The sequence below is a fragment of the Neofelis nebulosa genome, chromosome 1 (assembly GCF_028018385.1).
Source record: "Neofelis nebulosa isolate mNeoNeb1 chromosome 1, mNeoNeb1.pri, whole genome shotgun sequence".
NCBI lineage: Eukaryota > Metazoa > Chordata > Mammalia > Carnivora > Felidae > Neofelis > Neofelis nebulosa.
Window position 1 is genome coordinate 215229396 of NC_080782.1, and position 15261 is coordinate 215244656.

The 15261-nt window shown below is 38.1% G+C and overlaps 1 protein-coding gene across 1 annotated transcript in view; it reads right to left on the minus strand.

Annotated features, from left to right (window-relative positions):
• The window catches only part of VWA8 (von Willebrand factor A domain containing 8), a 365564-nt gene that overhangs the window by 216401 nt on the left and 133902 nt on the right, over positions 1–15261 (minus strand). The window contains exons 16-17 of the mRNA XM_058684129.1: positions 13567–13644; positions 5315–5430 (exon numbers count right to left, since the gene is read on the minus strand). Coding sequence (XP_058540112.1) covers positions 5315–5430; positions 13567–13644 — 194 coding nt within the window. The remainder of the gene's footprint in view (positions 1–5314; positions 5431–13566; positions 13645–15261) is intronic.

Consider the following 15261-nt stretch of genomic DNA (forward strand, 5'->3'; position numbering starts at 1 on the left):
GCACTTAGCAAACCATTCCTTCAGATGAAGAAATGTTCCAGTCTGAACTCAACTGCCATACACAAGTAAATAAAAAAAAAAAAAAAAAATTTAAGTTTATTTATTTTGAGAGACAGAGAGAGAATGCAAGCATGGGAGGGGCAGAGAGAGAGGGAGAGAAAGAAAATTCCAAGCAGGCTCCATGCTTGTGAGGAGCCCAACATGGGGCTCAATCTCACAACCTGAGCCAAAATCAACAGTCAGACACTTAACTGACTGGGCCACCCAGGCACCCCCAAATAAATGAAAAGCATTTTAAAAATTCAATTAACAGGATTTTTTTAAATGTTTATTTATTTTTGAGAGAGAGAGAGAGAGAGACAGATCGTGAGTGAGGAAGGAGCTGAGAGAGATGGAGACACAGAGTCTGAAGCAGGCTCCAGGCTCTGAGCTGTCAGCACAGAGCCTGACGCGGGGCTTGAACTCACAAGCTGTGAGATCATGACCTGAGCTGAAGTTGGACACTCAACCAACTGAGCCACCCAGGCACCCCAAAATTAACAAGATTTTTAAAAGCCAAGTTAATACTTAATAAATTTAATGTTTAACAAATTTAAACTAGAGAATTTCTTTGGATTGTGTCTGCTAAATAATAGATTTCATTAATATAAATTATGTCAACTTAAAAAAAAAAATGTTTATTTATTTTATTTTTGAGAGACAGAGACATAGCCTGAGTGGGGGAGGGGCAGAGAGAGCAGGAGACACAGAATCTGAAGCAGGCTCCAGGCTCTGAGCTGTCAGCACAGAGCCCGACATGGGGCTCGAACTCATGAACTATGAGATCGTGACCTGAGCTAAAGTCAGATGCTTAACTGACTGAGCCACCCAGGTGCCCCAAATTATGTCAACTTTCAAAAATTTTTTGGGGGGGTGCCTGGGTGGCTCAGTTGGTTGAACGTCCGACTTCAGCTCAGGTTATGATCTCACGGTCTGTGAGTTCAAGCCCCGTATCTAGCTCTGTGCTGACAGCTCAGAGCCTGGAGCCTGCTTCAGATTCTGTGTCTCCCTCTTTCTCTGCCCCTCCCCTACTCATGCTCTATCTCTCTCTCTGTCTCAAAAATAAATAAAAATATTTAAAAAAATAAAATAAAAATTTTTTGCGAAACTCAATTTCTTTTCAGTGCTTCAATATGGAATGAGGTCACTAAAAAAAGGAAAAAAACTTTATGTGTCCATAATTTTTTTTTTCCTTCCTGCAATTGTGCTATCTTGAATAGAAGGTTAGTAAAAAAGGTTTTTGAGTTTGTAGCCTTGCTAAAGTCAACAGATAATGAATAAACAAGATAGCTGTTTTGCTTTTTTGCAAAGTGCCATAGGGTGGTGACAAAGAGAGTTTTATTGTGGTCAGGTGATAACACTGGAAAAATTAGTTGACTATTTAATTCAGTAAAATATTTATGAGTGTTAAAAGTAAGTAATTTTAAGTTTTTGAATTTTTTTAACTATGAAATATTGCAAGCATATAGAAAGTTACAGAGGATATTAAATAGTCTATTAATCTCTTTTCATCTCTGGAGGTAATTCTCACGCTGGAAGTGTTATGTATCTCTCCTGTCCACATTTTTATTTTGCTATATTAGTATGAATAAAACTATATTGCATTTTTGTCACATTTAGCATTTTTATACATGGCAACATATCCCAAATTTCCTCTTGCAAACTGCCCATTTTCTGCCTGATATTACAGACAGACCTACTTCATTTTAACTAATGTGTACTATCTCATTATGTGAATATGTCAATTTATATATTCATTCCCTACTGATGGATAGATGGGTTGTTTCCAATTTTTCACTGTTACAAACAATAATGTAGTGAACATTCTTACATATGCCTCCTATACATTCATTTAAGTCTTTCTCTGAGGTGATATCAAGAAAAAGAATTGCCAAATTATAGAGTATTAATATACTTAAGTATAAAGATAATGTGAGGCAACTCTAAAGTGAGGAGACTTCCATCCCAACAGCTTTAATAGAATTCCATTTTCTTCTATTGACAAAAAATGTTAATTTTTACAGGTAAAATTATAAAAGTATGAAATGATAGCTGATTATTATTTTAAAATCTCATTTCCCCAATTAATTATAAAGTTGAACATCTTTTCAAATATTTATTGGTCATCTGAATTAACTTCTGTGCATGTCTATTCATCCTTTGCCCATTTATGGTTGATTCTTTCATCTCATTAATTTGGATACTTTATAGTCCCTGAATACCAATCCTTTTGTGATTATAAATTTTATCAAACATCTCTTAGTTTGTGGCTCATAACTTGTAGACTGGCTTATAGGGTTTATATCATATATACATATTTTACTTTTTTGTAAGGGATAAAATGGGTATTTTTAATTTTTAACCATTTATTGATAAGTATGTCCGTTCCCACACTGATTTATAATGCTACTTCTAACATATACTAACTTTCCACAAATATATGGGTCTGCTTCTGGGCTCCATAGTCTATTCTAATAGTCCATTTGTCTTTCCTTGTACCAATCCCATCCTGTAATAATGAATATAGCTTCATAATGGATCTTGATATATCTGATAAAGTACAACTCCTTAATATTCCCCAAAACTTCCTTTGTTATTATTTCCATGATAATTTTGAGATCAGCTTGTCAAATTCTGTATAACCTTGGTGGGATTTGACCAAATAATAACTATATATAAGTTTGGAGTATAATAGCTTTATAATTCTGAATCTTCCTTTTCATGAATATGGTATAGCTTCCCTTTTATTTAAGTCTTTATGGCTTTCAATAAAGATTTATGCTTTCCTCCATAAAAGCATTAGATATCATTAGATTTGTTCTTAGGTGCTCAAAGATTTCTACTATTATTTTGAATAGGATTATTTAAAAAAAAAAAAACTTCCTCAGTTGATTGTTAGTAGAATATAGAAAAGTCACTGATATGGATTTATAAGTCATCTCACTAATCTCTATTTGTTCTAATGATTTATATATAGTTTCTCTTGATTTTTTTTTTTATTTTGAAAGAGAGAGAGAGAGATTGAGAGGGGGAAGTACAGAGAGAGAGAGAGAGAGAGAGAGAGAGAGAGAGAGAGAGAGAGAATCCCAAGCAGCCTCCAAACTGCCAGTGTGGAGCCTGACATGGGTCTTGAACCCATGAACTATGAGATCATGACCTGAGCTGAAACTAAGAGTCGAATGCTTAACAAACTGAGCCACCCAGGTGCTCCTTTTGAATTTTTTATGTAGCCAATTAGATAATTTTGGGCAAATGCTCTGACTGAAAGGACAGATAGGTGACATTCTTGTTCTGTTCCTAATTCTAAAGAAAATATGTGTATTTTATCATAAATATGTTTGCTCTAAATTTGGGGTATATACCTTTTATCAGATTGAAGAATTTTCCTTCTTTTCATGGTTTACTAAGAATATTCCTGGTTTACTAAGAATGGTGTTTTTGCTTTGGTTTGTTTTTAGGTTTGGTTGTTAGGTTTCATCAAATCCTTTTTACTCATTTATTAAAATAATATTTTTTTCTAATTTGTTAATATAATGAACTAAAAAACAGTATATTAAACTTCCTTCACATTCTTGAGATAATTCAAAATTGCTCATGATTTTATATATATGTGTATACACATACATATATATATGTATATATGTAATTAGTTAGAATTAGTTTGTTAGCATTTCTTTTAAAAGTTTTGCACCTATTCCATGATTGTGATTTGTAATTTTCCTTTCATACATTATTCTTGTCTGGTTCAGTTACCAAAATCATACTAGATTAAAAGTGAATTGCTGTTTGTCTGTTCTTTGGAATGGTCTGTAAAATGCTTTGGATTACCAGTTTTTCAAAAAATTAAAGACACTGGAAAGGAGCTTTATTTTAGCTGGATACAGCATAGAGAGAACAAATTTAAGTTGCAATGCAGTAAGTTTACTTAAACTATAAGAAAAATTGTCCACCAAACTAAGATTGATAGAAGGCAATTATAAATTCTCATAAGCTGAAAATAGATTCTTTTAATTCCTTTTATATATCAAGGAATGAATGGACAATAGTCAGAACCACCATAAAAATAATTGCCAGATTATATGAAAAGAGCCTAAAAGAAAACTCTGGGCTTATTGGGTATTGTTATTAATCCTTTTTTTTATTGTTATTTTGAAAAAGGGGTGCCTGGGGGCGCCTGGGTGGCTCAGTCGGTTAAGCGTCCGACTTTGGCTCAGGTCATGATCTCGCGGTTCGTAAGTTCAAGCCCCACGTCCGGCTCTGTGCTGACAGCTCAGAGCCTGGAGCCTGTTTCAGATTCTGTGTCTCCCTCTCTCTCTCTGACCCTCCCCCATTCATGCTCTGTCTCTCTCTGTCTCAAAAATAAATAAACGTTAAAAAAAATTTTTTTAAATAGGGGTGCCTGGTTGGCTCAGTTGGTTCGAGTACCCAACTTCAGCTCAGGTCATGATCTTACAGATCGTGGTTTTGAGCCCTGTGTACGGCTCTGTGCTGACAGCTCGAAGCCTGGAGCCTGCTTTGGATTCTGTGTCTCCCTCTCTCTCTGCCCCTCCCCCACTCACATTCTGTCCCTCTCTATTTCTTGAAAATAAATAAAATGTTAAAAATTTTTAAAAATTTTTAAATGTTTATTATTTATTTTGGGGTGGGGGGCAGAGAGAAAGAGGGACAGAATCCAAAGCAGCTCCAGGCTCTGAGCTGTCAGCACAGAGCCCAATGCAGGGCTCGAACCCACAAACTGTGAGATCATAACCTGAGCCCTGAGCCAAAGTCGAATGTTTGACTGAGCCACCCAGGTGCCTGTTAAAAATTTTTTTTTAAATGATTTCATGCAAGTGTGATTTTGTAAGAAAATTCTTTAAGCCAATATTTTATAATAATTTCCAAACAGGTATAAAAGTATTATTAGTATAGACTGAAAAGACATTAGTTTTGTTAAATTTAGGCAACAGAACAGTATATCAAGCATGGAAGTTTCCAAAGCTAATTTGGGAGATGCTCAGTGTAGTGCTTAAGAACACTAGCTCAGAAGACACACAGCATTTGAATCCCAAATCCACCTTTACTTCTTCACTACTCTGACTAGAGCAAGGGACTTAGTTTTCTTATCTGTAAACTATCTCTTAAAATTGCTGTTATGTGTACGATAAAATATGTTCTAAAAACTGAACACAAGGTTGAAATAGCTACATATTAAATAGCTACCAATTAAACTTACGTTATCGTTTTAGCAAAGACCCAGGAGCTTGAATTCAGTGAGAAAGGGGAATATGGTTACCTGGAAAGGCAGGCTTTAGTAACTGCACTGTGAAGATTTTCATGAGGGTACTGTGACAGCCGACGAGAAATCCGCAACAGCTGTCTGGTAGATAGTGATGCTGCCAATGACTGGGCCTATCAAAAGACAAGGACAGCCTGATGACAGTCTTGTTTCTACCTGCTAAAGTCCCTTTAGATGAGTATCAGGGCACAGCTCATTATTCCTGATGGACAAGGCCAGACTTAAAATAAATATGTACTGTTAATGAATTACAAATAAAAATAAACAGGGGCGCCTGGGTGGCGCAGTCGGTTAAGCGTCCGACTTCAGCCAGGTCACGATCTCGCGGTCCGTGAGTTCGAGCCCCGCGTCAGGCTCTGGGCTGATGGCTCGGAGCCTGGAGCCTGTTTCCGATTCTGTGTCTCCCTCTCTCTCTGCCCCTCCCCCGTTCATGCTCTGTCTCTCTCTGTCCCAAAAATAAAAAAAAAAAAAAAAAAAAAAAGTTGAAAAAAAAAATTAAAAAAAAAAAATAAATAAATAAACAAAAGCCGATTTACACTTTAAAAATCCTTAAGGAGGGGCGCCTGGGTGGCTCAGTCGGTTAAGCGTCCGACTTTGGCTCAGGTCATGATCTCGCGGTCCATGGGTTCGAGCCCTGTGTCGGGCTCTGTGCTGACAGCTCAGAGCCTGGAGCCTGTTTCAGATTCTGTGTCTCCCTCTTTCTCTGACCCTCCCCTGTTCATGCTCTCTCTCTGTCTCAAAAATAAATAAATGTTAAAAAAATTGTTAAAGATAGGTTTTTAAAAAAAATCTATAAAAAGTGCTTATAAGTTAAATTCGATAGAAGTGTTTTCATTGAGCTAAGTGCTGTATACACACGTTTTGGGGGTTGGTGGGGGAAGAGGTTGGAGGAAGGAAAGATGTTACATAATACAGTTCACACCTGACTTACAAATAGCTTTTCTGTGCCATGAATTATTTGTTCTTTCCCCCACCCCCCCCCCCCCAGCCTACACAAAGCTGCACTGTTAAGATATCCTGAAAATGCTTAGAGCTTTAAGTAAATCGATGGTTTCTAAAAGGGAGAAAAGGAAATGTGGACAGTTCAGGTTGCTGATCACAGAGGTGTCAACCAGTGTTATCACCTGGGCGGCAGCTTGCAGTTTGAAATCCTTTCCCTACACTGTCAGAATAATTTCACTTTTAAAATTAATAGAGCTGCTAGTATAGAAATCAAGACATGTGAGTACCAATAATATTTGTTGTTGATTTTGAAATTATCTTAGTGGGCAGCATAATATAAAGTTCATAAGCTTCGGAATCAGACAAATCAGGCTCCCTCCCGTGTATTAGCTTGGTGGATTAGTTAACACCTTAAAGTCTCGGTTTCCTTATGTTTAAGTTGGCGATAATAATGCCTTTACCTTTAAGATTGTTAAGAGGGGTTTAATATCCAAAATCTATAAAGAGCTTATCAAGCTCAACACCCAAAAAAACAAATGATTCAATTAAAAAATGGGCAGAAGACATGAATAGACATTTTTCCAAAGAAGACATCCAGATGGCTAACAGACACATGAAAAGATGCTCAACATCACTCATCATCAGGAAAATACAAATCAAAGCTACAATGAGATACCACCTCACACTGGTCAGAGTGGCTAAAATTAACAACATAGGAAAACAACTCTTGGGGAGGATGTGGAGAAAGGGGAACCTTCTTACACTGTTGGTGGGAATGCAAACTGGTATCGCCACTCTGAAAAACAGTATGGAGGTTCCTCAAAAAGTTACAAATAGAACTACTCTATGATCCAGCAATTGAACTACCAGATATCTATGCAAAGGATAAAAAAATACTGATTTGAAGGGATACATGAACCCCAATGTCTGTAGCAGCATTATGAACATTAGCCAAAGTATGGAGAGAATGCAAATGTCCACTGACTGATGAATAGATAAAGAACAGGTGGTGTTTATATTCAATGGAATATTACTCAGCCATAAAAAAGAATGAAATCTTGCCATTTGCAATGATGTGGATGGAGCTAGAAAGTATAATGTTAAGCAAAATACATCAGTCAGAGAAAGACAAATACCATAGGATTTCACTCGTTTGTGGAATTTAAGAAACAAAACAGATGAACATGGGGGAAAAAGACAGGCATATCATAAAATAGATTTTTAACTATAGAGAACAAACTGAGGGTTGCTGGGAGATGGGCAGGAGGATGGGTTAAAAATGAGTAATAGGTAAGTATTACAGAGGGCACTGGTTTTGATGGGCACTGGATGTTATATGTAAGTGATGAATCACTAAATTCTACACCTGAAACTAATATTACACTGTATGTTAACTAACTGGAATTAAAATAAAAACTTGAAAGAACAAAAAAGAAAGAAAAAGGAAAAAAGAGAAAATTGTTCTCTTAGCAGAGGTCAGTCACATGGATGCTCAACAAATGTCACCAATTATTATTAAAAGTCAGCCTCTTCAAAATGAAGAAAATCTAACAGGAAGGTGATGTGACCTACACTTTAGTATGAATTTAATGTATCAGATTATTATTGGATTTAGATCAGCAGCATTAGGAAACAGCAGTTTTCACTGAAAACCAGAAGAGAGAAGAACTTTTAAAGAACAGGCCAGGGTGAAATGAAGGCACATGTGAGCCCCTAAGGGAACACAGAAGAGGACCCCAAGAAGTGAACAGAGGGTTCAGGATGGATGGTGGTAGGATGCCACAATGCCAGAGACACAGTCTATTTGCTTGTTTCAACATTTCACTTGAGGTGATTTCTGCATGTTCCAAGGAAGAACAAAAGGAAGTGATTTCTCTCCCTTGGGTATTTCACGGCTCCATGAGATGCTGTTATGCTAATACTAGAGTTATATTTCAGCTACAACATAGGTTAAATAGTCCTCTGGGGACTAGGTTGGGGGCAAGATCACCATTTACAACGTACCCTTTTTTCTATTAAAAAACACATTCGATGTCTCAAAGAACTCATTTGTAAGCAAACATTTGGTTCATCCTTGTTTTCAACAAATTTGCATTCTAGACATGGAGGCAATATTTAAATATAAGAAAGTAGAAATTGCAATTCAAAATAGCATATAATTTAATGCCAAAGCAAGTGAAGCACTTGACAACTGCTATAGGGGCTTAAAATTAAATTGTTCAAGTGGGCAGGAGAAAGGCTATGAACAAAGGCATGAAAGCAAAAGAAACAGAAATCATGCAGACTGTGAGGAAACCAGCCCAGCTCTATCACAGGGTCTTGCTGGAGAACTTGCTCCTAAGTAACAAAGACCTGGGACTGACTCCTGGAGGAGTTTGGCTTTACCCCGAAAGGCAATAGGACTTCTTTTGTGCACAAAGTGGTAATATGATTTTAGAAAGATTAATCTGGCAGGAGCATGCAAAATAAGTGAAGGACGGGGGGAACTGAGACAGGAAACAGAAAGCTCCTTCAATGATCTGTCTATAAAATGATAAGGTACTACAGTAAGGTCACTGGCAAAAAGGAGTAGAGAAAAGGAATCAACAACTATTTCAGAGAACTTGGCACCTGATGGATATGAGAAAGAAGGAAGAAGGGAGGATAAGGTTATTTCAGCCAGTATGATTTAAAGTATCAGAAGCCTAATATGATTCAGCAATTCCCATTCTTAACACCTGGGTCCACAAAAATTTCTATTTTCATCATGGAAAATGTATGACTAATGACTCCAACCCGAGCATTCTCATGACAAGAGTCCCAATAAACAGTACAGTAACTTCCTAGTATACAATATTCTAATCTCATCCAAGAATGACATTGAATTCAGGCTTCACATTTCATTCCAGTGATCGGTAAGGACTTTCTCATGAATTTGAAAAACACGAGCTTTCTCAGTTGATAATACCGAAATGCTTTATGATAACATCCAGTGTCAAAAAAATCAGAACAAAGCTTTATGTTGAGCCATTTAAGTGTTGAATAAAGGGTTTGGTTATTTCTTCTCTCACATTATCAATTAGAAATTGAGAATGCACTTTAATTACAAAATTCCTAACATGTTTAACGTTTATAACATTACATTTCTCTTAAAAACTGAGAACAAACTGAGGGTTGATGGGGGTGGGAGGGAGGGGAGGGTGGGTGATGGGTATTGAGGAGGGCACCTTTTGGGATGAGCACTGGGTGTTGTATGGAAACCTATTTGACAATAAACTTCATATATTGAAAAAAAAAACATTACATTTCTAAGTGCAGTTTCATCTTGCAAAAAAGAATGTGAGGATATGAGCACATTCTCTTAGTTACCATGGTTATGGAGTTTAAGAGCACACTTCAAGGGTTTTTTGTATTAGCATGATTAGTACCAGTAATTCAGCTTAAAAATATGAAGGTTCTGATCAGAAATTTTTTCAAATAAATTCTCTCTTTTTCCTCTTAAAGAATTATTTCTTTTATGAAAATGTAACATTCTCTGGGAGAGAAAACTCTAGGGACAATGTGTTAATAAATTAGTAATTAGTTGATTAGTCATTTTATTCATTCATTCATCAAACATTTATTAAGTGTCTCTTATGTGCCAGGCACCAGGCTGGGAAACGGGAATAAAAGAATGAACACTGGGGCACCTGGGTGGCTCAGTCGGTAAAGTGTCCAACTTCAGCTCAGGTCATGATCTCACAGTTTGTGGGTTCGAGCCCCGCGTCGGGCTCTGTGCTGACAGCTCAGAGCCTGGAGCCTGCTTCAGATTCTGTGTCTCCCTCTCTCTCTGCCTGTCCCCCCACCCCCACTCTCACTTTGCTCTATCTCTCAAAAATAAATAAATGTAATAAAAAAATTTTTAACTAAAAGAATGAACAAGGAGTTCAAACAGTCGTTGGGGAGATAAAAATAAACAGAGATGGAGCCACCACAGGTCCGTAAGAGAATCCTACGTCAAGTGTCACGAAAACAGACTGCAGACTGAGGTTACTTCTGCCTGAGGGGCTGAGAGAGACCTGACGGAACAAGGACCTGTGGGAGAGCAGAAAGGGAGAAAGCACATTTCGGGCATCACCTGATGTGGAGGCATCTGGTTATGTGCTGGGCTCAGGAACCAGTAAGAAGAGGAGTGTGGGAGGCCTGAGGGTGCTTCAAGAGAGGCTCTAGAGAGCGAGGCTGAGGAGGGCAGCACACAGCCAAATGGAACTTGGCAGGCATGCATGTTTTAGCGGGTTGTCCTTCAGTCTATACGCGGAGAATTCAGCCCTTAACAGTTCAGGAAAGGCCACTCCAGAGATAACAAGGAAGAGTCACTCATTCATTTATTTAATAGATATTTGTTGAGCATGTACTACACAGTAGGCAAGTTCCAGATGCTGGGGATACAGCGGGGACCACAACAAAAATCCCTGTCATCCTGGAACATAAATTTGAGTCAGGGAAAACAGACAATTTAAAAAAGTGAGTGAAACATATATTATGTCAAAGGGTTAAGCCTCAGGAGGAACTTGAAAGCCCAAAGAGAGCTGGGAATGAAAAGGGCGGAAAGTGTGATTCTAAATAGAGTGCTTCAGGTTGGCCTCTCTGAAGAGGTGACATCTGAGCAAATCCAAAAGGGGGAGGGGGCAAAGCTACAGTTATCTGGGGAAGAACAATCTAGCCAGAGGAAATGCTGAGTAGCAAGGGCCCTGAGGCAGACACTAGTGGGTTTAAGGAACAAGAAAGAGAATGGTATAGCTGAAAAGAACAAATAAGGAAGCAGAGTTGCAGATGAGGTCCCAGGAGTTATTAATAGGGGGCCTGTGACAGCTAGAAAATGCTCCCACCCCCTATACCCCAAGATACCCACATCCTAATCCCTGGAACCTGTGAATTTTACTTTATATGGCAACGCTGACTTTGTAGACCACATTAAAGACTTTGAGATGAAGAGATTATCCTGGATTATTTGGGTGCTCCCTAAATGTAATCACCCGTATCCTCGTAAAAGGGAGGCTGAGAAAAATCTGACACAGACACACAAAAGAGAAGGTGATGTGAAGACGGAGGCAGAGGTTAAGATAAACGAGGCCACAAGTCAAGGAATGCTGGTCACCAGCAGAACTGGAAAAGGCGAGGGACAGATTCTCCCCTTGAGTCCCTGAGGGAGTGTTGCTAATACCTTGATTTCAACTCAGTAATACGCATTCCAAACTTTTGGCATCCGGAACACTGAGAAAATAAATTTCCAGTGTTACAAACCATTTATGGTAATTTGCTAAACAGGCACAGGAAAGTAACACAGGGTCATATTAGGAATGAATTGTTGGTGATGAGGGCAGTCAAAAGGAAATAACGATATTCCAGGAGAAAGATTATGAAACCAAATACCAGGACAATTCTGATAATAGGTAAGAGAATGGATGAGACATCATGATGCTAAATTGATGAGATTTTCTTTCAGGGAGAGTGGAGATAGTGGGAAAGCAAGGAGACAGATTATTAACAAAGTCGGGGGATTAAAAAAGGAAGTAGGAATAGATTTAAAGGGGAAAGACAGTTCAGTTGTATAAAATAGGTTGAATTTACAGCAATCCCAGAGTATCCCGTTGAGCAGTGAAAGAAATGAACATTTATTAAGCAGCTACCAAGAAAAGGATTCTTCACATACATTTTCATGTTTAATCATCACAACATCCTTATGAAGTAGATGGCACTTCCCATTTTACAGATGAGAACACCGAGATTCATAGAGTTAGTGACAGTCCTTGATCCTTCCAACATACACAGTGATTTCCAATGTTTTAAGCACCAAGTCCCTTATTGTTATTCCCCATGTGCCCTGTGTATTTTTTAAGTAGGCTTCATGTCCAGTGTGGGGCTTGAACTCATGACCCTGAGATCAAGACCTGAGCTGAGATCAAGAGTGGGATGCTTAACCAGCTGAGCCACCCAGGTGCCCCCTGTGCCCTGTGTTTTAAAAGGTTTTGCTTACCAAGCTGCATTTATTAAAGAATTAGTTCTCTATTTTTTGCTATTCAAATGCATGTATAGTCACCAATCGTGTTTCTGATTGGCATAATATAACCAGGCTTAGGTATTAAAATTCCAGCCCAAAGCCAATAACATTTTCATTAGTCCTTTTATTCCTCTGTGGGAAAATATACAACTTGCTTTGGTCTATTTAAAATATTAACTATTGCTTGAAGACTTCAGATTAAAAACGAATCACCTTTTCATTTCACCCCTGATAGCGCATGAATTATACCGAGTGTATTGGACTTTTGACAGGGGGTAGTTTTTGTAACAGTGCAAAAATGTTTTCAGCTGTGAATGCTGAAATAAACGTTAGGCAAGAAATTTTAAAAAGGGTGGGGGAACATAGTATGCCACCCCAAAGTATGCCATTTTGACATGTTTATTATTTTGAATTAAAGTCACTTAAGAAACAGTCAGTGTGAGAAGGACACTCTGACCCTCCTCTGTCCCCCAAAAGCAGGAAATAAATCTCCCACCTGAAAGGCACCCTGTCTGTCCCAGGAGGGTAGAGCGCATCCTTAATGCCAGAAATAGGGAACAAAGGGCTAAGATGGCAATATAAACAAACTTTGTTACTTTGTCACTAATTTACCTTCCCAAGCTCCAACTTTTTGTCTTGTCAATTCTTCCCAAATTTATTGTTTGTCCGAAAGGTATAAAAGCTGCCTGCTTTGGTCATTTCTTTAAGTCTAATATTTTTATAGGGCTCCCGTACATATGATATCAAATTGGGTTTTCTCCTGTTAATCTGTCTCATGTCCATTTAATCATTAGGCTGACCAAAGAACTTGGAAGGAAGGAAGGAAGGAAGGAAGGAAGGAAGGAAGGAAGGAAGGAAGGAAGGAAAGGGAAAGTTTTCTGCCCCTATACCATCCCAAGATGGAAATACAGTTAGAAACAGAGAATCAATGAGAAAAGAAAAGCTAGAAGCTGAAGAGAAATATGTTGGCGTTAACATAAGAGGTCATACTTGAAGCCAAAGGACTAGGTGAGACCACTCAGCACAGGAGACCAGGGTAGCAGAAGTGAAACCCCTAAGAACATCAAGCACTCCTCTAGAGCTACTGGTTTTTGTATGATACCAGCCACGAGTGGCTGGAGTAAATGTTCAAACCACCAAGAGAGTGAAATATATGCACAGGGCAAAGCACAGCATAAGAGATAAAAATACCAGCTTGAAAAATAGATTTTTAAGCATTAAACTCTGAGAACATAAAGCAGCAGCATGTCAACAACGAAAAATCCTATGGGAAAAAGCCCAGACTTACCGTGGGATCCTGTGTCTCTCTGAGTTTGTGTGCAAATGATAACAATCTGTCCAAAGCTTCCTGAGGTATATTTGGGACCTATTTTATGAGAGAATTGAGAAAAGAAAGAAAGAATAAGTTGGGATATCTGATCAATCAACCAGAAATTATGGCTAGTTAGCAAACGATATTAGAATTACATTTTTAGAAAGTCTCTGATGATAGGTAACATGTTTAACTCCTAGCTAAATTTGCTTATTCATTTTCTCAGGAAACACTTACACCTCTACTTTCTCTTTAAGGATCAGGTAACTGAGGAGAAGCCGCCCTTCATTTACACTTCCATCACGAGGATAAAAGATGAAAGGAGTTGCTCAATTAAAAACTGGCATAAAGTGTGCCCATAAAAAAACTTTTCATAATGATTTCCCTGTTTGTTAGCTTCAGCATGATTTTTTTAATTCTAATTTCAGCATTTTTTCGTACTGAAACCAAACTCCCTCATTTAATCATCATCTTGTATCTACAAAGTGACATAAGGTATCCTTGTACAAAGACTGGATGTTCAAGCTGTTCATTTTTTCAAGGGCTTTTAAACCACACACCTAAGGGGTATAATCAGTTTATCAGTGAACTGTGAAGAACAATGGCCCAAATAACACACACTTGTTGCCTGAACTGTAACAATTTAGCATCTGACTCTTGATTTCAGCTCAGGTCATATACTGTGAGATCACCACATCAGTCTCCACACTAACACTGCAGATTCTCTCATCTTCTCTCTCTCTCTCTCTCGCAAAATAAATAAACATTTGAAATAAATAAAAATATCACAGAGATGTTAGAACAATGACTGGTATGATGCAACCATTTCAGAAGTAAACTGCTCAGGATTCCTTTGATGATTTTTAAGTGACTGGAACTTGAAAATTCTAAGTTCTTTTCAGTATATACTTTATTTCATTTATTCTTTTAATCAATCCTGTGATATATCCCCAACTTTGGTTGAGTAATTTACCCAAGGTCTGGGAGCTAATAAATAGCGGATTTGGCATTTAAAAGCAAGCTGTTTGGGGGCACCTGGGTTAAGTCGCTCAGTCGGTTAAGCATCCAACTTCGGCTTAGGTCATGATCTCACAGTTTGTGAGTTCGAGCCCCACATCAGGCTCTGTGCTGACAGCTCAGAGCCTGGAGCCCGCTTCAGATTCTGGATTACATGTCTCCCTCTTCTCTGCCCCTCCCCCATTTGCACTCTGTCTCTCTCTGTCAAAAATAAATAAACATTAAAAAAGAAAACAAAACTTTAAAAGCAAGCTATTTGACTTGAAAGCCTATGCCCTTATTCACCATCATGCTCACAAGACCTAAAATTAATCAGCTCATTCTGGTCTTTCAGAGGGGATGGGTGCATTCATATAAAAAGTTAATTATTCGTGATCTAGAACAACACTGCCCAGGAGGACTTTCTATGATGATGGAAATGTTCTTTACCTATGCTGTCTGACATGGTAACCAGAAGCCCCATATAGTTATTGACCACTTGAAACATGACTGAGAAACTGAACTTTTAAAATATCTGTAATGTGGCTAGAGCTACACTGAACAGTGAAGTTCTGGAGTTCCACAAGTGTTAAACACAATACTTGGTTAAGGCAGACATTGAAATAATGCATTATGTATACTGCAAGCCACCAGGTAACTGGTCAGGTAAGTACA